This window comes from Mirounga leonina, unplaced genomic scaffold (assembly GCF_011800145.1).
Source record: "Mirounga leonina isolate KUSES-001 unplaced genomic scaffold, KU_Mleo_1.0 Mir_488, whole genome shotgun sequence".
Classification (NCBI taxonomy): domain Eukaryota; kingdom Metazoa; phylum Chordata; class Mammalia; order Carnivora; family Phocidae; genus Mirounga; species Mirounga leonina.
Genome location: NW_023270777.1, coordinates 8,675,884 through 8,697,684, shown reverse-complemented (window position 1 = coordinate 8,697,684; position 21,801 = coordinate 8,675,884). Strand labels below are relative to the sequence as shown.

Sequence of the window (21,801 nt, the reverse complement as noted above, 5' to 3'; positions counted from 1 at the left end):
GTGTATACATAGTATAAAAGCTCACTAGGATTTTGGGTGTTAAATAGTATTTTCTTTTTTTTTTTTATTCTTATGTTAATCCCCATACATTACATCACTAGTTTTAGATGTAGTGTTCCATGATTCATTGTTTGTGCATAACACCCAGTGCTCCATGCAGAACGTGCCCTCCTCAACACCCACCACCAACTAACCCATCCTCCCACCCCCCTCCCCTTCAGAACCCTCAGTTTGTTTTTCAGAGTCCATCGTCTCTCATGGTTCGTCTACCCCTCCGATTTCCCCTGCTTCATTCTTCCCCTCCTGCTACCTTCTTCTTCTTCTTCTTTTTTTTTTCCTTAACATATATTGCATTATTTGTTTCAGAGGTACAGATCTGAGATTCAACCGTCTTGCACAATTCACAGCGCTTACCAGAGCACATATCCTCCCCAGTGTCCACCACCCAGTCACCCCATCCCTCCCACCCCACCCCCCACCCCAGCAACCCTCAGTTTGTTTCCTGTGATTAAGAATTCCTCATATCAGTGAGGTCATATGATACATGTCTTTCTCTGACTTATTTCGCTCAACATAATACCCTCCAGTTCCATCCACGTCGTTGTACATGGCAAGATCTCATTCCTTTTGATGGCTGCATAATATTCCATTGTATATATATATGCCACCTCTTCTTTATCCATTCATCTGTCGATGGACATCTTGGCTCTTTCCACAGTTTGGCTATTGTGGACATTGCTGCTATAAACATTGGGGTGCACATACCCTTTTGGATCCCTACTTTTGTATCTTTGGGGTAAATACCCAGTAGTGCAATTGCTGGATCATATGGTAGCTCTATTTTCAACTTTTTGAGGAACCTCCATACTGTTTTCCAGAGTGGCTGCACCAGTGTGCATTCCCACCAACAGTGTAGGAGGGTTCCCCTTTGGAGAAGGCCTTTAAAATCAAATGAACAAAGTAGAGACCAAAAGGGGATATTTAATAAATTTGACATCAAAGAAATCATGTATGTCTAAATATTGAACTCACTATGCAAAAATAAAAGGCAAAGGACAAACTGGTTAAAAATATACATATGCTTTTATATTATATATATTTATGCTTACATTTATGACATTTATGGTGGGAAAAGATCAAATTTTAAATATAAGAATACTTATAAATTAATAAAAAAAAACAACAGAAAAAGTGCAGAAGCAGGTAATTCGCAAAAGAAGAAAGTAGAATGATGAACAAATACATAGTTAAAATATCAACCTGCAGTTAGCCCAGTAATGGGTATTAAGGAGGGCACGTATTGCATGGAGCACTGGGTGTTATATGCAAACAATGAATCATGGAACACTATCAAAAACTGATGATGTACTGTATGGTGACTAACATAACATAAAACAAAATTAAAAAAAAAAAGAAAAAAAAATCAACTTGCAAATTTCACCAGGTTTGTTGTTTGGGAGAGGGTCCTATCACACTGACAGAAATGGAGAGGATTTGGTAGTGACCGCTTAGTAGGTGAGGAGAGGAAGCTTACTCTCATTTATTGTTGTAAATGGGTACAACTTCTTGGAAGGGCAATTGGTTGTATTTGTCAAAACCTTGAAAAAAGGCATACCCCTTTGGTGGTGTCTCAGCATTTACTGAGGTTGTTCATCATGGTACAGTTTAATGTCATGGGAAAATGTTCAGGTTTAGAATGAAAAGGTGGGGGGCACCTGGGTGGCTCAGTTGGTTAAACATCCCACTCTTGATCTCAGCTCAGGTCATGATCTCAGGGTCATGAGATCGAGCCGACAGGGGCTTGCACTCAGCAGGGAGTCTGTTTGAGATTCTCTTTCTCCCTTTCCCTCTGCCCCTGCCCCTGCTCTCTCTAAATACATAAATAAAATCTTAAAAAAAAAAAAATGAAAAGGCAGGCCACAAAACAATACACATAGGGTGATGTGCTTGAAAAAGTGAAAACAGTGACCATGTGCGCTTTTTAAATGTCTTCTCGGTGCTATTTTGAATTTCTAGACTTTCTAATGTGAATATGAATTTCAGAGGGCAGCGAGAAATGTTTACTTTTTTTTTTTTTTAAAGATTTTATTTATTCATCTGAGACACAGAGATACAGAGAGAGAGAGAGCATGAGCAGGGAGAGAGGCAGAGGGAGAAGGAGAAGCAGACTCCCCGCTGAGCAGGGAGCCCGATGCGGGGCTCGATCCCAGGACCCCGGGATCATGACCTGAGCCGAAGGCAGATGCTTAACCATCTGAGCCACCCAGGTGCCCCGAAAAATATTTACTTAATACGTCTCTGATACAGCACATGCTGTGTAATAGCGTATATATCCTGGAGGCATCGGAATGCCGTGTGTGGTCAAGTAGAGCAGCGTACAGAGGTGTTTGTCTGAGCGTATGTAGGAGCTGAGCTGCAGGGTACAGGCAATGGAGGGAGGGCTGTCCTCCCGGTGTGGAAGTCAAGTTTCTCTTTGGACCAAAGAGCTGGGTCTGTTGAGGTTATATGCACTGCCAGAGGGAGGTCCCTTTTTGGCTGCCCCTTTCCCTCCCCAGTTTACTTTGTCTTGGAAGAATAGTTATTATAAAAGAAGCCTGCATTAAGTTCAACCTTGCACATCACCAGAATTTATTTATTAACATTGTTATATTGTTTTAGTTACGGGCCAGAGATAAAAACAAAGACAAATCCTACAGTTTTACTCCTGTCCCAAATTGTTACATAATATAATTTTCCTGTGACCCTATAAAGGGGTGAACCTCAGTTTAATGTTTAGATTGCAGGACCATGAGGGCATAAAGGTAAATAAGTGGGTGTAAAAATTGTTTTCTTGTTTCACTTGACAATTTTTTTCCAGGAAGAGTTTTCCTTTGTTGATGTTTTGTTACATTGTTGACTTTGGATGTTATACCCATTGATGAAAACATTAATGTGTTTTTTTTTTTCCAATTGAGTAGGAAGTTGATATTATTCTGTGTTGTCAAGAAAGGATGAAGCTGCATTTGGATAAGGCCATTGCTCAACTTGCGTAAGACCTTTAACTCTATATACAATTTAAAATCTATCTCAGAACTATGCTTTCATGCCTCCCATTCAAATTTCTCTTAGCTTCTTATGTAAGGATTTCTTATATATGGATACACACACACTCACACACACATGTGCACATATACATTTTTATTTGGAGGTTGAGATGAGTACTTGGAGTGCTTGCTTTAAATTTATAGCTAAAGAAATAATTTTGAGGAGCGCCTGGGTGGCTCAGTCGGTTAAGCATCAGACTCTTGGTTTCAGCTCAGGTCATGATCTCAGCGTTGTGAGATTGAGCCCTGTGGGGGGCTTTGTGCTCAGCATGAGTCTGCTTGAGATTCCCTCCCCCTCTGCCTCTCCCCAAACTTGCACGTGCAGGCACATGCACTCTCTCTCTCAAATATATAAATAAAATCTTAAAAAAATAATTTTGAGATGCTAAAGAAAGGATTTCTGCCCTACCTTGGAGTATGGCTAAGATTTCTTTTAACTCAAAAGACTTTCATTCTTTTTTTTTTTTTTAAAGATTTTATTTATTAATTTGAGAGAGAGAGAATGAGAGAGAACACATGAGAGGGGATAGGGTCAGAGGGCAAAGCAGACTCCCTGCCGAGCAGGGAGCCCGATGCGGGACTCGATCCAGGGACTCCAGGATCATGACCTGAGCCGAAGGCAGTCGCTTAACCAACTGAGCCACCCAGGCGCCCAAGACTTTCATTCTTTGAGGAGAGATTGACTTGTATATATTCAGCCCAGCAGCCGGGTAAGTAATGAATTGTGGCTCACTTTTATGATTATTTCCATAGCTCCTTAAAGACTCAGCCTTCTCTGATTTCCCAGGGACCCTTGTACCTGCTCCCTGGTGCTCTGGTTATACCCCCTTGCAACACTGTAATCGTTCACCCATCCTACTCTCTCCCAGAATACAAATCCCTCTTTTCTTGGCAATAGTAGATAGTAGGTACTTAATATTTATGGTGGGGATTGGGGCGGGGGAGAATAATAATCAAAAGAAGGTCTTAAGCAACGATAACAACCATCAGCACAGAAAACACATTGGTTGAGCCTCTTTCCTAACATGACCAGAAAGATGAATGTTCATCTGGTTATGGCCATGGAAAACAGCATCGAATATGTCACCCAAAGGAAAGGATGCTTCTGCTTATACTGACCTTGTCAAGGATAAGGTGTGAGACCCTGAAAAGAATACGTGTTTTGGAGGTATCAGTTCTGCTTGTTTGTTTGCCCACGTGCCCATCAGGATTGATGCTCCACAGGTTGGTGAGGTTTAGGTGGCTGGGATCTCTCCCTCGCTGTGATTGGAAGTGTTCTTTAGTCTAGAAATGTTGAGGATGGATAGAAGATGAGTTAAGGATGACTTACTACACATGGTTTCGTTAACTATACTGTTTACCTGAGCTATAAATACAAAGCAGTGCAGTTCTGATATTACTTTTTGGCTTCTGCTCCCTAGAAATCATAGAACCACAGTTTAGCGTCGTTCACAGAATGGTGCCTATTCTGTTTTCTTCGGCTCCAGTTCCCAATCCTATTTTCTTTTATAATCTAAAATCTGCAGCTCATCCTCCACGTTCTTCACTCTTCTTGCCCAGATTGTTCCACAGCCACATCTTCATATCAGTCTCTGCTACAAACCGCCTCATTTTCCCAGCCCTGTTCAGGTCTTTGCAGAAAGTTCTGGCTCCATGTATGCACTTGTGTGGAACCTTTGTTGGTGATCCTTTAAAGACCTTGCTTTTCATTTAATACGCAGTGGATAAAATGCCTACCTCATTTCCTGGGATGGTTTCTCCAGGGTTTATGGAAGCCTTAACGTGGTCATTGGGCTTGGTCCAGTGAAGGCGATGCGAGGAGGGTTTTTCAACTCTATTTGCTTTGGAACACCCAACAAAGTCCTGAGTTTGGATCTCAGTTGAAAATGGAATGTCACTAGGCACCAACATGGCAGCCAAGGTTCTTCCCATCTTGGGCTATAGGACAGGTGGATGGGGTGCTGCCTCAAGCACCTTCCTTAAGGAGGTTCTGAGGTTAGATCAGAGGAGGTCAAGGGTGTGTCAGCCCAAGAGAAGAAGGGTATGGGGCATCTTGGTCCCAGACCACAAATGAGAAAGGCCTTTAATCCCAGAGTTTCAACACAATAACCTGAGATGGGAGATTGAACACAGAAATATCAAGGGGAGGCAGCTCTCTCACCTTTCATCTCTTGCACGTGTTTTAGAATTCACAAAAGTGTTTCAGGATCAAAATGCAGGTTACTGGCATGTTGCTACCCTCATTTCTATTTCACACAAAAAGAAGAGCTCTGATAAGTGACTTACCTAAAGGTACAAGCTAAGCTAAGGGGAAGCTGCAGCTGGAATTATCTATTCCATTCAACGGTGGCTTTACCAAGTGGCTCCTGTACGCCAAGAACATTTTGGATGCCAGGAACACCAAAATGATGATCATCTGGTTGTCCTGCTTTTTCAAATACTATCTATATGCTAATGATCCCCCGATTTTTATTTCCATCCCAGACCTCTCTCCCAAATTCCAGCAACCTCCTTGGTATCTGCACTTGGATGTTTAATGGACGCTCAAGCTCAGTGTATTGGCTGAACTTCTGTCTTCTCCCCAGCCTACTCTCCCACCGTTGTTGATGGAATTCTGCTATTCCAATTACTCAGCTTCACCTCTCCCTTACCCCTTCATGTTTAATCTCCTAGGGGAGTCTCTTGGCTCTCTTTAAAACATACTGAGAATCTGAACACTTGTCACCTCCTTCACTGCTACCCCCTTGGTCCAAGCCACTATCTCTCACCTGGGTAACTGTACCTATCTGTTAATGGGTCTCCCTGCCCCCTACAATCTGTTCTAAACCCAGCACCAAATGGTCCTTTAAAATTGTAAGTCAGTGGTCTCTCATTTCACTTGGAGGAAAACTTGACTCCTTCCAATGTCCTCCAACGAGGCCCTGAGTGATCTGCTTCTTCCTTCTGCAAGTTTTTGCTCAAACATTACCTCCTCAAGGAGTCCTACTCTGACCATCTTATGTAAATCATCATTCACACTCGTTTCCTTTTTTCTGCTTTGTTTTCTGCACTGTTCTAACAAACTACATGATTTGCTTATTCACTAGGGGTATTGCCTCTCTCCTCCCTCTAGAATGTACACTTCTTGAGAGAAGAGATGTTTGCTTTGTCCATTGATACATTCAGGCTTGAACAGTGCTTGACAGGTAGTAGACACTCAGTAATTACTTGTTGAATCAACCACTGCATGAGTAAAGACATGGCTCACCTGTCACCCATGCCCACCCCATGGGTCTATCTCCTTGGTAGTGAGCTGCCGGGTCTCCTCTCTGTTTGGCAGGGCAGGGAACGCCATGTATCTCAGCCTCTTCCTTCCCAGGAGGGTGGCTACTGGAGCAGATGAGCCTGGGGGCCCCCAATTCCTGATCTCCTTTCAATCACTCTGTCTCTGGCCTCAGAGCTCAATATTGATGCTTGGTTTCTATCTCCTGGCAAACTTCTTAGGCCTCACGTGACCACAAACTGAGGTCACTTATGGAAGGAGGGAGGCTGGCTATAAATGTCTATTAGCCTATAGAACTTCTTGGGGAATTGCACTCAAAGAATGGAGGAATTAGGGTATAGAAGAGGAAAAAGAAGAAGGAAATAGAGGCACAGATGTGGACAGATTACTTTAAACCAGGGTCCTGTCTGGAACAATGTTTGTGTTAGGAAGACAGGTCCCAGCCCTGGGGCTCCAGATACCTGCCTTCTGTTTATCTATACCTTTTTCCCCCCAAGCTCCACCACACACCATGGGAGGGGAAGTGTGGACAGGGTTCTAATTACTCACTTGTATGGACATCTCCAGGGAAGCCTCTTTTTAATTGGGAAGCTGGACATTGTGTGAAAGAGGAGCGACCCAGACAGCAGTAGTGGGTGGGTCCCAGCACAGAAGAGCCGATTACTCTTCCTCATATCAAATTGTTTCCTAAGCCTGAAGCTCTATTTCCCCACTCTGTGTTACAGAGCTAACAGAGCTTCCCAGCACGAGCTGGAGAAGGACCTGAGTGATAAACAGGCGGCTTTCCGAATTGATGATAAGTGCCACCATCTGCGAAACACATCGGATGGCGTCAGCTACTTTCGCGGCGTGGAGAGGGTTGATGCGACGTAAGTCAGGCATGAACCACTTCTATGATTTCCGTGTCATTTAATTCATTCTCTCCCCCTTCAAAATGATGCAGCTTACAGATTAAAATGGAAAATATGGGAAGATGTGGGGAAGATAAAAGACACACCCTGCTTTGGACGAGTCTTCAGTAAGCATGTGTATTCCTGTCAGGCCTTGACACTTGCCTCTTCTATTGTTTTGTAAAAGAATATTTGTTGTTTACACTTATTGTGGTGAGCACTGAGTAATGTATAGAATTGTCGAATCACTGTGTTGTACACCTGAAAGTAATAGGACATTGTAAGTCAACCATACCTCAAAAAGCTCAAAAAGATTGATTGTATTTCTGACTATGAAAATAGCAGCTACTTGAAGCAGAAAAACCTAGACAACACAGATAAGCATAAAGAAAATAAAGTGTTGCCAATGTGTTGGATGCCCTGGATTCTGCGGGGTACAAGCTGAAAAACAACTTCACATTTTATTACCACTGCTTGGGGTTTTTTATCGTTATGTTAATCACCATACATTACAGCATCAGTTTTTGATGTAGTGTTCCATGATTCATTGTTTGCGTATAACACCCAGTGCTCCATGCAGAACGTGCCCTCTTTAATACCCATCACCAGGCTAACCCATCCTCCCACCCCCCTCCTCTCTAGAACCCTGTTTGTTTTTCAGAGTCCGTCGTCTCTCATGGTTCGTCTACCCCTCCGATTTCCCCCCCTTCATTCTTCCCCTCCTGCTATCTTCTTCTTTTTTCTTAACATATATTGCATTATTTGTTTCAGAGGTACAGATCTGAGATTCAACAGTCTTGCACAATTCACAAGGCTCACCATAGCACATACCCTCCCCAGTGTCTATCACCCAGCCACTCCATCCTTCCCACCCCCCACCACTCCAGCAACCCTCAGTTTCCTGAGATTAAGAATTCCTCATATCAGTGAGGTCATATGATACATGTCTTTCTCTGATTGACTTATTTCGCTCAGCATTAACACTCTCCAGTTCTATCCACATCGTTGCAAATGGCAAGATCTCATTCCTTTTGATGGCTGCATAATATTCCATTGTATATATACACCACATCTTCTTTTTTTTATTATTATTTTTGTTTTGTTTTGTTTTTGTATTTTTTTTATTCTTACATTAATCCCCATACATTACATCATTAGTTTTAGATGTAGTGTTCCATGATTCATTGTTTGTGCATAACACCCAGTGCTCCATGCAGAATGTGCCCTCCTCAATACCCACCACCAGGCTAACCCATCCTCCCACCCCCCTCCCCTCTAGAACCCTCAGTTTGTTTTTCAGAGTCCATCGTCTCTCATGGTTCGTCTACCCCTCTGATTTCCCCCCCTACATTCTTCCCCTCCTGCTACCTTCTTCTTCTTTTTTTTTTTTCTTAACATATATTGCATTATTTGTTTCAGAGGTACAGATCTGAGATTCAACAGTCTTGCACAATTCACAGCACTTACCAGAGCACATACCCTCCCCAGTGTCTATTACCCAGTCACCCCATCCCTCCCACCCCACCCCCCACTCCAGCAACCCTCAGTTTGTTTCCTGCGATTAAGAATTCCTCATATCAGTGATACACCACATCTTCTTTATCCATTCATCTGTCGATGGACATCTTGGCTCTTTCCACAGTTTGGCTATGGACCACTGCTTGTTAAACTGGCTTCACCAATGGTTTCTTTGCCACGTCCCTGGATGCAGTCTTGGGTTCATGGTGTTTTTCTAGCCATTCCCTTAAAAAAAAAATCAACCTGACAGATTGAGGTGAAATTCACCTACGCTAAAATGCATTTGGTCTAAGTGTATACATTTTGGTGAGTTTTGACAAATTTCTATGCCTACGTAACCATGACCACGGTTTAGATGAAGACTATTTTTGTCACCTCAAAGAGTTCCCTTGTTCTCCTTCCCATGCTTATGCCCCCTCCCCCTTTTAAGGTAACCCCCACATGGATTCTCTTTTGTGGGGCTGGTCACCCCCAAAGCAACCCCATCTCTTAGCATTCCTGTGATAGTGCAGCAGGTGCCAACTTTGATTTTTAGATTCTTCAGGTGTGAATCAGATTCAGACTCTATGTCCTAAGTGGTCCTCTTGAAATGCCTCTTACTTGGTTTGAGGTGAGCCGGAATCATCTTCCTCTTTTCCTTCTGGGGCGGGGAATGTGCTGTGATCAAGCCACACACACTGAGCACCTTGCCGTCCATCAAGGGCCTTCTCTATTTCCAGCATGAATTTTTAGCCATCCTTCATGGAATGTCAGGGTATGGAGCATGTAGGGTGTTATTTTGGGTCACTGTGGCATGAGCTAACACCTCTTGTCAACAGTAAGAGTCTTATTTGATATCCCATTATATCAACAAGCAAAGAAATGCCACCTGTAAACCCACCATGCCCAATGTTAACTGTTAGTCCTTCTAATATTGTTCCACACACGTAGATAGAGATTTATATTTTTAAAGAATGGCATTACACACATGCTGTTTATATAGTCTGTCTGACTTCTCATTTTATGATATATCAAAAACATTGTGAAAAAATTCTGCAACATAAGTTTGCATGCTATATGGATTACTTATTTAAATGTACCATAATTCACTCAACTTTTTCTTTACTTTTGGACACTTAGACTGTTGTCAGTTTTTTAAGGATAGTCATAAATATTGATGAAAATTAATATCCTCACATATACACTTTTGGGTGCATTATTTCCTTATGTTAAATTTCTTTTTTTTTTTTTTTTGGAGATTTTATTTATTTATTTGACAGAGAGAGAGATAGCGAGAGCAGGAACACAAGCAGGGGGAGTGGGAGAGGGAGAAGCAGGCCTCCCGCTGAGCAGGGAGCCCGATGTGGGGCTCAATCTCAGGACCCTGGGATCATGACCTGAGCTGAAGGCAGACGCTTAACGACTGAGCCACCCAGGCGCCCCCCTTATGTTAAATTTCTATATCGCTTGCTTTGGCAGCACATACACTAACATTGGAATGATGCAGAGAAGATGAGTATGGGTCTTGGGCAAGGGTGTCACACAAATTCACGAAGCACTCCTTATTTTTCGTCCTAGAGATGTAAAGTAGAGCTTCGTGACTATAGTTAATGATACTGCATTGTATGTTTTGGAAAGTTATTAAGAGAGTAGAACATAACAGTTTTCATCCGAAGAAAAAAATAATTGTAACTATGTATGGTGATGGATGTTAACGAAATTTATTGTGACAATCAATTCGCAATGTAGACATGTATCAAATTATTATGGTGTGCACCTACCTGAAAATAATGCAATGTTATATGCCAATTATATCTCAGTAAAAATTTCCATAAATGGAATTTCTGGGTTATATACATTTGATAGGGTCTTGGTGTATGTTGTCTTCTAGCATGGTTCTACCAATTCAACATTCCTGCCTGCAGGATTTGAGAGTAACCTTTTAAAAACAGGCTCACCAGAAAATTATCATTCTCTTCAGTCTTTGCTATTCTGATGAAGGGTTATTAGTATGTTGCTGTTTTCGTTAGTACTCCTTTGATTACTCCTGAGGTTGGATATTTTCTCACATGCTTATCGGGCCAGTGAGACACATTTCTTATGAGCCCAAAATACCCATATCCTTCACCCATTCCCCACTCCTGCCCCCCCTCCCTGCTGATTGGCAGAGGACTTAGTGTATGCTCTGGATTTACAGAAACTAAGCAGAAAAATAAGGAACAATTAAGAAACGTTTTAAATAAGCTTTCCTCTGATGTTTACACTTTATATAATAAACCAGGATTCAGTGATGGGGGTTTCCCCTTTCACAAAATGAATGATCGCTTACAGTCTGTCTAGGCTGATTCATCACTGTCACCATTGTATGGTTCTACTTTTTTTCCCCAGGGTCTCAGTGCCCGAATCCTGGGCCAAATTTACAGATGACAATATTCTCAGTTCCCAAAGTGAACGAGCAGCCTCTGCCAAGCTAAGAGACGACATTCAAAACCTCTTGGTTGTGACTGCCAATGAGATGTGGAATCAATTCAACAAAGTGAACTTGTCTTTCACCAATCGCATTGCTGAGACTGCAGATGCTAAAAATAAGATTCAGATTCACTTAGCGAAGGTAAATCAAGTGCCGGTGGTACCCCTTAGCCGACCTGGATAGATAGAGCAGGGGGCTCTGGGACCACAAATCTCTCACCACTCCTGGAGAGACACCATAAGACGCATGAACTCCTGGCCATATAGACTAAGAAAAATTAAAAACAGTACAAAGCACACCATTTATTTTATCCAGGTAGGCAGGTGTCAAAATGAAATTGGAATCCACTGGTTTTTGGAATACAAAGAATGCACTATGCACTGAAAGGTTCTTAGTATTTAATAGAAACAAAAATATTATGATTAAAGTTTAATGAATCACTGCATGTAACTAGGAAGTGAATTTATTATTAGAACATATGGTAGGAATGTTTTCTGTTAAATTACTTCAGGACCTTTCTCTGGAATACAAAACCAAATACAGGAAACTATTAGGTAGTTCAAAGTGTTTCTGATATTGAACTTTTTAAAGTGCTCTAAGCATAAGCATTTTACAATGACAATAAAATGAAGGATTTAAGCAGAATTTGAGTGTTTCAAGATAAACAAGGAGCTCTTTCTTTATTTAGCATTGGTCTTGGAGCTCTTATTATTTCTGTGGATTATGCTGCCTATAGGTTTTCATTTCTTATTTTAAGAACCTGACACAGTCGGCCATGTGTGCTGGAAGGCAGTATTATCCAATTGAGGGCGCCATGTTTTCTCAGACTGCAGCAATTTAACTTCCTTTTTCATGGTGTCTTCTTTGAGCAACAAATACTTATTGGACGACAGAGAGAAGAGCAGAGAGAAGTATAATATGCAGTTTTGGTCCCAGGAAGCTTATATTTGTGAAGATGTGCATATGTAGGACAAGCTCATGAACAATTAGTAACTACAATAGAAAATTACAGATTGCGGTTGCCAGATAACAGATGCAGAAAGTGTTGTTGGGGTTTGGAGAAAGAGGTGAACATTCGGGGCGGGGGGACGAGATCTCGAACGAAGCCTCAGGAGGTAGCCAGTCAGAGGTTGAGTTTGGATCTGTAAATGGAGGGCATGTGTCCTGGGAGAGAAGCTTGCAAAGGCAGCCTGGAGCCAAGCTGTAGAGGACATTGATGGGAAGGTATCCACTGGGCAGTATGAAGCTATTCTAAAGGCTTCTAGAAGGCTGCCCTGATGGAGTCCCTTTGTTCAACAAATTTTTATTTACTTCTGCATTAGTTCCCTGGGGCTATCCCAACAAAGCACTATAGACTGGGTGGCATAAACAACAAAAGTCATCTTTTCCCCCCCCACAATTCTGGAAGCTAGAAGTCCAAGATCAAGGTGTCAGCAGGGTTGGTCTCTTCTGAGGTCTATCTCCTTGGCTTGAGATGGCCATCTCCCTTTGTCTTCACTTGCTCTTCCCTCCGTGCATGCCTGCATCCTAATCTCCCCTTCTTATAAGGACACCAGTCCTATTGCACTAGGACGTACCCTAATGATCTCATTTTAGCATAATTACCTCTCTCAAAGGCTCCATCTCCAAATACAATCATATTCTAAGATACTGGGGCGGGGGGTTAGGACTTCAACACAGGAACTTTCCTGGGGGTGGGGAGGGGATAGCATTCAGGCCAGCACAGCTACATTGGAGGTACTGTGCTGGGTGCTTTGGGGTATGCACACATGAACAACACACTGGCCCTGCCATCTTGTATCTTAGAGCAAGACAAGACATGAAAGTAGAAAGGACCAGAAAGGTGCAGAAAGAACTCCTAGGAGCTGCAGATAAAACGTTAAGTTTAGCAGAAGAGTTATTTCCACTGGGGAGAGACAGGAATGGCTTCGGGAGCAGGGAGCCCCTAGGGTGGCTTCGGGGATAGGAACAGTGCAATGATCTTCAACAGGTTGTTGAAGGCTTGGGAGGGAGGTCAAAGCTCAAGTGACAGATTTCAGGGCTCCTGGATTATGCAAGTGCTGAATCCATGAGGTTACAGGAGAGCTCTGCAGGAGAGAAAGGATGGAGCAGAGAAGTGGCTCAAGACAGAGCCTTGTACTGGGAAGTGGTGAGGAGCAGCTACAGAGAGAGGCAAGGAATTAGGACAGCAGCTGGCCGGAGAAGACAAACAGGGCAAGGGTTTCAAAGAGAGGGAGACATCGGGGAGGGTTATTGTCGCCTTTGAGAGTACAGTTTCACGAGGGCCACTGGGTCCAGGAATATAGGGGCCACCTCCAGATGAGCTGGTCGGAGTGCAGGGAGTGAGCAGGACCATTGTGGAATGCACGGAGCAGGGACCATGGGGGGAGGGTTGGAGGGTACCAACTGGAGAATGCCCAGGTGGGATTGAGTGAGAGCGTCGTGGTCAAGACACGAAGTTTTACAAGAATTTGGGTGACACTGGGGTGTGTCTCCAGGCCACAGGAAGGTGGCTGAGGAAGGGGGGAGTAGTGGACAGATATGGAGAATTGCAAGTGCAGAGGTCAAAGTCATAGAAGAGAGAAGAATTGTCAGAGCATAGGAGAGGAGACCAGGGAGGAATCTGGGTTTATGTAGTTTGGAGGATCTTCCTTTAAGAAAAAAAGAATATAAAATCAGGACTCCCCAACACTGCCAGCGCTCCTCCCTTGCAAGGGAGACACTCAGAAACTTGAATTGGTTTGCTTCTTACTAGCAGGAAAACATCTCTATGACACTAGTAAGAAGATAAAGAGGCAGGACATACTGATGTGAGGAGGGATGTAAGGGCCATTGAAACCTCTTGGCCTCACTTTTTTTCAGAGTTACACACACATGTGTGCTGGTAATTATTTAACAATCGGTGGGGGCTGTGTGTGGGAAGGAGGCTCCGATTTGTCGTATTTGCTCATTTCTGTGGTGTAAATACTCTCCGCCTGGCAGATTTCACCTGGAGTTGGGAAGAGACACACACAGTCAGCTCTCCAGAGATTCCCGGGGATGGGGCTGGGGTGGGGGGAGAAAGGCCCTCAGAGAAACCACCTCCCCATGGGAGAGGGCAAGGTGGGCCTCAGGCCTTAAATGCAAGAGGCCTCAAACATTTGCTTCTCTTCACACAGACGCTGCAGGAGATCTTCCAGACTGAAATGACCATAGAATCCATCAAGAAGGCCATCAAGGACAAGTCTGCCTTCCTGAAGGTGGCTCAGACCAGACTGGACGAGCGCACCAGGAGACCCAACATAGAGCTCTGTCGGGACATGGCTCAGCTACGGTGAGACGGAAGTGGGCCCTGAGCAGGAGGGGCAAGCTCGGGGCGCTCCTTGGGGCAACCCACCAGCCCCATGGCGGCTCCATGCTCTTTATGAAGGCGCTTCCTTCCGCTTTCTCACTGGTCATATGGAAGAGCACAGTAAGAGTCATTGTGTTGGAGCCTTCTTCGGAAGTCTTAATAATTATTAATAATGGGCATAGAATTTCGGTTGGGGAGGACGAATAAGTTCTGGAGATGGATGGTGGTGATAGACGCACCACAGTTTGAAAGTACTTAATGCCACCAAACTGTACACTGAAAAACAGTTGAGATGGTAAGTTTTTTGTGTTATGTACATTTTACCACAATTTAAAAAAAAGGGAAATGGGTGTTAAGAAGGGCACGTACTGCATGGAGCACTGGGTGTTATACGAAAACAATGGATCGTGGATCACCACATCAAAAACCAATGATATATTGTATGGTGACTAACATAACATAATAAAATTTAAAAAATAAAAATAAATAAAAATAAAAAAGGGAAATGATATCAACACCATATACAAAAAAAAAAAAAGTGATAATAAACGTGAAGCCTCATTCAGTGGGGCCAATGTGGCCTCTGGGTTCCTCTGCGCTTCCCTGGGGTCTGGAGTTTCCAGAATATCTCTCTTATAAGCAGCAGAGTGCATTACTTGCTGTGTGGTTTTCAGTGCCTGGGACTCATCAGAAAAGGGACTTGTGGTACCAGCTCCACTGACCCCTTTCTATTTGCTCTCACCCATATTGTTCTCATTAGCCTTTTTTGGCATTTATATCTACTCTCCCCATTAAGACCATCCTCATGGTCCCCTAGAACCCCTTCAGGGTCACTTCAGTTTGTTCTGTTCTCACTGGAAATCGAAAACAGCTGGACTTCATCAAGCACATCCCCCCATAGACATGGCCACAAGACTCTCATGCCGCCATTTATCCACCCAACACTAGGCGTCTTTTATCATGATGATGATTTTAGCTTTGAACATTCCTTTTAGGATGGGCTCCTCAGGAATTGGGCAAAACTCCCCCCCCCACCCCCACCCCGCCGACGTTCTGGCTTCATTTCCAATTTCCCAATATCTGTCAGCTTGTCTTTTCTTTCTGGATTTCTCCATGGCTTTTCTCAGGTCATGAAATGCTCTGTGCAGAAGCAAATCAAATTTATAGCAACTGGAGGAACAAAGGTGCCTCACTTGAACTCCAAATTCTTTCTGGTGCCGTGGGGAAATGCCACTAGTCTCGCCTCCTACCTGGTTCCATGATGGGATTCCCTCATCATCACAAAGGATTGATCCTAGGGATAAATCAGCTTTGAGCCTTGCCAAGGAAGCAAGTGTGGATTTCTTGGAGGGTAAGGGAGATCCTTGTTGTGCCAACAACAATGAAGACAAGAAAGATGCTGAAGTGGCAGGAGTAGAGTAGGCTGCCATATATGGATCTCATTCTGTGCTGAGCTCCATCCTCAGCTCCTTACACTACCTCATTCATCGTCTGCATTTCAAAAATAAGGAAACTGAGGCAGAAGCATGTTGCGTGACATGGTAAGTAGAGGCATGGTTTGAATTCTTGCCTGCCCCACTGCAGAGCCCTATCCAACCAAACCAACTGTTTGCTTCTGCTTCCCCCATCTTTCACACGTATGGTGCTTTTATCATCCCCCTATCGTGCTCCCGATCCCATCCAACCTCCTCAGTGCCCTTATGGAGCGAGTCAGCAAAGCAGATACTGTATCCCCATCTCTCTCTCATAGAGGATGAAACTGAGGGTCACAGAGGAGATCTTTACAGCAAAACGCCCTACCCATACAGCATGCATGTTGTCTGTGTTGGATGCTAAGAAGCATGCTCTGGCATATATGCCAACGAATTAGCTGCATTTCTCCTTGTAGAGCTGTTGTCTGGGCCATAGCCATATAGGTGTGCACCCATGCTGGCTAGACATTTCCCCAAGTGGGTTCCAGAGAACCCCTCTTCCTACACAGCCCGTTCATTATTTAGCATTAGCTGTCCTCCACTCCAGAGGCCCGTCTGCGGTGTCCACATGCTTCCGAAGAGTGTGGCAGTGAGGACACGGCCATCTGGCCAGTTAGGATTAGATCACGAATGGTGGCTTTCTGCAAATCATATTAGGGGAAGTTGAGCGAAGTTTTATTCTCTGAGTTTCTGCAGAGTCACCAGAAGTAGAGACGGGGATCCATCAGTTGTTCAGACTGGCATTGGACAAACCCGGGGCTGTTTTTTTAAAAGGGTTTTGAGTAGGGGCTCCTGGGTGGCTCAGTCATTCAGCGTCTGCCTTCGGCTCAGGTCCTGGGATCGAGCCCCGCATCGGGCTCCCTGCTCGGCGGGAAGCCTGCTTCTCCCTCTCCCACTCCCCCTGCTTGTGTTCCCTCTCTCGCTGTGTCTCTCTCTGTCAAATAAATAAATAAAATCCTTAAAAAAAATAAAAGGGTTTTGAGTAGTGGTCTAATTTGTTGTTGGAGTTATCAGACAATAGGCATTGAAGCCTGCTCCACAGAAGCCGAATTATTTTTACTTTTTCCACCCCTTCACAGCTACACGAATTTACTTTCCCTTTGCTTCCTATGGAATCCATACTATGTCCATTTCCTCTGCCCCTTTATTGACTTTAGGACAAAACCTACTTTTGTTTCCGTAAGGAGTTCTTGTTCAAGTATTGTTGCCAGAAAGACCACGGGCTCAGGGGAACGAGGACAGAGAAAAACGGCAGTTTTCATTTCGAGACTTTTATTTTCATTTACAGTGTTCTGAACGGGTCCTTTCAAAAGCAATTCTTTTTTTTTTTTTTCCAGCTTTTTTTTTTAATTTTTATGTTAATCCCCATACATTACATCATTAGTTTTAGATGTAGTGTTCCATGATTCATTGTTTGTGCATAACACCCAGTGCTCCATGAAGAATGTGCCCTCCTCAATACCCACCACCAGGCTAACCCATCCTCTGACCCCCCTCCCCTCTAGAACCCTGTTTGTTTTTCAGAGTCCATCGTCTCTCATGGTTCGTCTACCCCTCCGATTTACCCCGCTTCATTCTTCCCCTCCCGCTACCTTCTTCTTCTTCTTTTTTTTTTCTTAACATATATTGCATTATTTGTTTCAGAGGTACAGATCTGAGATTCAACAGTCTTGCACAATTCACAGTGCTTACCATAGCACATACCCTCCCCAGTGTCTATCACCCAGCGACCCCATCCCTCCCACCCCACCCCCCACTCCAGCAACCCTCAGTTTGTTTCCTGCAATTAAGAATTCCTCATATCAGTGAGATCATATCATTATTTCACTCAACATAATACCCTCCAGTTCCATCCACGTCGTTGCAAATGGCAAGATCTCATTCCTTCAAAAGCAATTCTAACCATGTTTGGCATTTTTGGTGGCAGGCCACACCAGGTTCTGCTTTGCTTCAATAATCTTGGTACATTTAGGGCGAAAAACAAAAAAAACCAAAAAACCAAAACCAAAAATCCAAAAAACGACGGTAGCTTTATTTGTATTTGAATGCAAAATGTTTTTTTCAGTTCTGTAATTTCCCCCCAAAATGAGCAGTTTCAGCAGAACAGCTCTCTGTGATCGGCCAAGAACAAGGAAGCCGAGGCAGAGATGTGGCCTTGATGGGTGAGAATGTGTTTCTAAGGGCACAAGGGGAGGGGAATACAGGACCCCCCAGCCATATTCACGCAGGAGTGGGAGGAAGGGTGCTAGCAGCCTGCATTTTGTAGATCTTTTCCCTTTCCAAAAAAATAGAAAATCAAAAAAAAAAAATTAAAAAAAAATCATTGATCTTTCAACATCTGTATTTTCTTTTCTTTTTTTTTTTTTTTTTAAAGATTTTATTTATTTATTTGAGACAGAGAGAATGAGAGACAGAGAGCACACGAGAGGGGGAAGGGTCAGAGGGAGAAGCAAGCTCCCTGCCGAGCAGGGAGGCCGATGCGGGACTCGATCCCGGGACTCCAGGATCATGACCTGAGCCGAAGGCAGTCGCTTAACCAACTGAGCCACCCAGGCGCCCTCAACATCTGTATTTTCAAAAGTTCTCTACCGGGATAAATTTTCCACTAGACCAGTGTTTGTCAGCTAGGAGTAAGGACTCATAGATCATTGTGCTCTGTTTCCTGCCTCTGGGTTCAGGGTTCCTTCTGAAGCCAGCGGAGTAGTGCAGGGGAAGGTGAGAGGCGGGCCTGGTGGGATTATATACAACCCACTTCCATAAACCCCATCCCTGGTACTGTTGTAGCAACCACCCCAAGTACCTGTTTCTTTGCTAGTGATACTTTATACCCTGGGGTCTTCCAAGAGACTTTCTTTTTAATCCACCTTGGATCGAAGCAACAACAGAAATGGGCTTTTAGATCGGTTCTCAGATTTTGTGCTTACCAATCGGAGACCAAAGGAAACTTTAGGCACTTAGGTTTCAGTTCCTTCCCCCGCCCCATTGAAAGTCTTTCTGTTTTCTTAACAGTGCAGTTTCTAAGATGAAGGGAGATGCTTTGTGTGGATGCGTCTTCACAGCTTATTGTTGCTTCTGTGAGCCTTTTGTGAGCACCTTGCCCCTTTCGGGCTGCCTGCAGGTGTCTTGGGAGCAGACCCCTCCGGGCTGGTATAGGTGGGCACGGCAGAGCAGATAAATTTGCCCCGTTGCCCTGTTGTGGTGTTGGTCTCTAAAGGCCAAAGAGAGTTTAAGTCCCTCAAAATTGTGTTTCCTTTTGGTAAAATATTTACCGCATTCTTTCTGGCTTTAAAAGTAGCATGATAGACACTGGGGAGGGTATGTGCTCTGGTAAGCGCTGTGAATTGTGCAAGACTGTTGAATCTCAGATCTGTACCTCTGAAACAAATAATGCAATATATGTTAAGAAAAAAAAAAAGAAGAAGAAGAAGAAGAAGGTAGCAGGAGGGGAAGAATGTAGGGGGGGAAATCGGAGGGGTAGACGAACCATGAGAGACGATGGACTCTGAAAAACAAACTGAGGGTTCTAGAGGGGAGGGGCGTGGGAGGATGGGTTAGCCTGGTGGTGGGTATTGAGGAGGGCACATTCTGCATGGAGCACTGGGTGTTATGCACAAACAATGAATCATGGAACACTACATCTAAAACTAATGATGTAATGTATGGGGATTAACATAAGAATAAAAAAAAAGCAGCATCTGTTCATGATAGAAAAAAATCAGAAAAAGGAAGTAAAAAATAAAACCCATCTTGATTCTTTGTGCCATCGAGGGATAATCGAGGTTAGCGTTTTTTTGTATTTGCCACCAGGCGTGTTAAAATTGTGATCATGCTGCTTATGGGATTTTCTGTCCTGACTTAGTCTTTATTTTTTTTTTTAAGATTATTTATTTGAGAAAGAGAGAGCGAGAGAGAATGGGCGCATGAGCAGGGGAGGGGAGGAGAGTGGAGGGCAGGGGCAGAGGGAGCCTGATGGGGGCCCCATCCCAGGACCCCGAGATCATGACCTGAGCTGAAGTCAGACACTTAACTAACTGAGCCATCCAGGCGCCCCTATCTTGACTTTTTCTTTTTTTTAAAAAGATTTTATTTATTTATTTGAGAGAGAGAGAATGAGAGACAGAGAGCATGAGAGGAAGGAGGGTCAGAGGGAGAAGCAGACCCCCTGCTGAGCAGGGAGCCCGATGCTAGACTCGATCCTGGGACTCCAGGATCATGACTTGAGCCGAAGGCAGTCGCTTAACCGCTTAACCCCTATCTTGACTTTTCAAATCAACACCGTATTGTGAGTTTCTTCGCCCATGGCAATTCTCTTTTTTCCAAAGTGTTGCTTGCATTGCTTCCATCATGTGGCTAGAACATAGGTTATCATTAGGTATGAATGCTGTTTCCTCTTGTTTTCTCATACTACTGCTCAACACAAGATAACACTGCGAATAAATTATTCCTTTATTCTTCTATGTCACACATTTCACCGTATTTTTCCCTGCAAGTTTTCTTGTTCAATTTCACAAGTAAGATTGAGATGCTTTCTGATGTTCAAATGAATTCACCGAATACAGATCTCTATGGAGTCCGAAATGAGAACCCCCTTCCCTGCCCTCTTGTCTCCCCTCCACTCAGCCTAAACAGCGGCTTCTGATTTGGTGCATCTCCTTAAAAATGTGCCGTTTGTCCTCTAAGAAGAAGAGAGCATGGAGGGTTTGGGGTAGAAAAATTGTTGCTTTGGTACCTTCTTAATATTCTGTGAGAGCCCACTTCGTGCCGAGCACTACATGGGCCTCTCTGGTGGGGTTGCCCAATTTTGCAAATCGAAACTCAGGATGGCCAGTAAAATTTGAGTTTCAGGTAAACCATGAATGGTTTTCGGTATAAATATATCCCAAATATTCAGAGAGACAGAAAGTAGAATGGTGATTGCCAGGGGCTCAGGGGTATGGGGAGTCCGTGTGTCATGAGGACCGAGTTTCAGTTTTGCAAGGTAAGGAGTTCCGTGGATGGACGGTGGTGATGGTTGCACATCAGTGTGAATGCAGGGAATGCTGCTGGAACTGTTCACCCAAAAATGGTTAAGACGGTAAATTCTCTGTTGTGTGTCTTTGATCACAGTTAAAAAAATACTTACACTAAAACAATTGCACATGTATCTGAAATTCAAATTTAACTGGGCATCCTGTGTATTAACCTGGCCACCCTACACGGTGGGCATTACAAATAGAAATGGTCTTACCCAAGGGGGTCCTGGATGCTGAAGCCAACATCCCGGGTCTCTGCTTCTGTCCTTTGCTTGCAGGGAGCTCAGACGGTAGGGGCAGGAAATGGGATCCAGTTCCTTATTATGGCCAGTGAGACTCCTTATTTCCTTCTTAGTTTCCTGGATAACTGTGCGAAGCTTATAAACACATGTGGGCCGCGTGCCTGTGGGGAGGGAAGCTCATCAGTCCCCCAGCTCAGTTTCCTTGTCTGTGAAACAAAGAAGCTGGGCTTGATGACCTCTCACATTTATTTTCCAGCTGCAGAGTTCTGTGAAGTTAGACTGTTGCCTTGGTTTAATAATAATTTTAACATGGCCTGGATATTCTTCTGTGCTGGTGAAAACCCTTTCTATCCCTAAGGACACACATATCTTTATGTGGTCGCTGTTCTCTTTACATTACTGTATGTTTTATGTTTTATTTTTTTTTTTAAGTAGGCTCTACACCCAATGTGGGGTTTGAACTCATGACCCTGAGATTGAGAGTTGCATGCTCTACTGAATGAGCCAGCCAGGCACCCCTGTATTACTGTATATTTTAATTA

The 21,801-nt window shown here is 43.7% G+C and overlaps 1 protein-coding gene and 1 non-coding gene across 2 annotated transcripts in view; both read left to right on the top strand.

Annotated features, from left to right (window-relative positions):
- The window catches only part of TEKT3 (tektin 3), a 31,699-nt gene that overhangs the window by 7,779 nt on the left and 2,119 nt on the right, over positions 1-21,801 (top strand). Inside the window, exons 3-6 of the mRNA XM_034989282.1 lie at positions 2,958-3,028; positions 7,071-7,214; positions 11,121-11,343; positions 14,361-14,515. Of these exons, the coding sequence (XP_034845173.1) occupies positions 2,958-3,028; positions 7,071-7,214; positions 11,121-11,343; positions 14,361-14,515 (593 nt within the window). The remainder of the gene's footprint in view (positions 1-2,957; positions 3,029-7,070; positions 7,215-11,120; positions 11,344-14,360; positions 14,516-21,801) is intronic.
- Positions 10,200-10,302, top strand: LOC118000200. Its single transcript, XR_004676407.1, has one exon. It is a non-coding gene; the product is annotated as a U6 spliceosomal RNA (small nuclear RNA).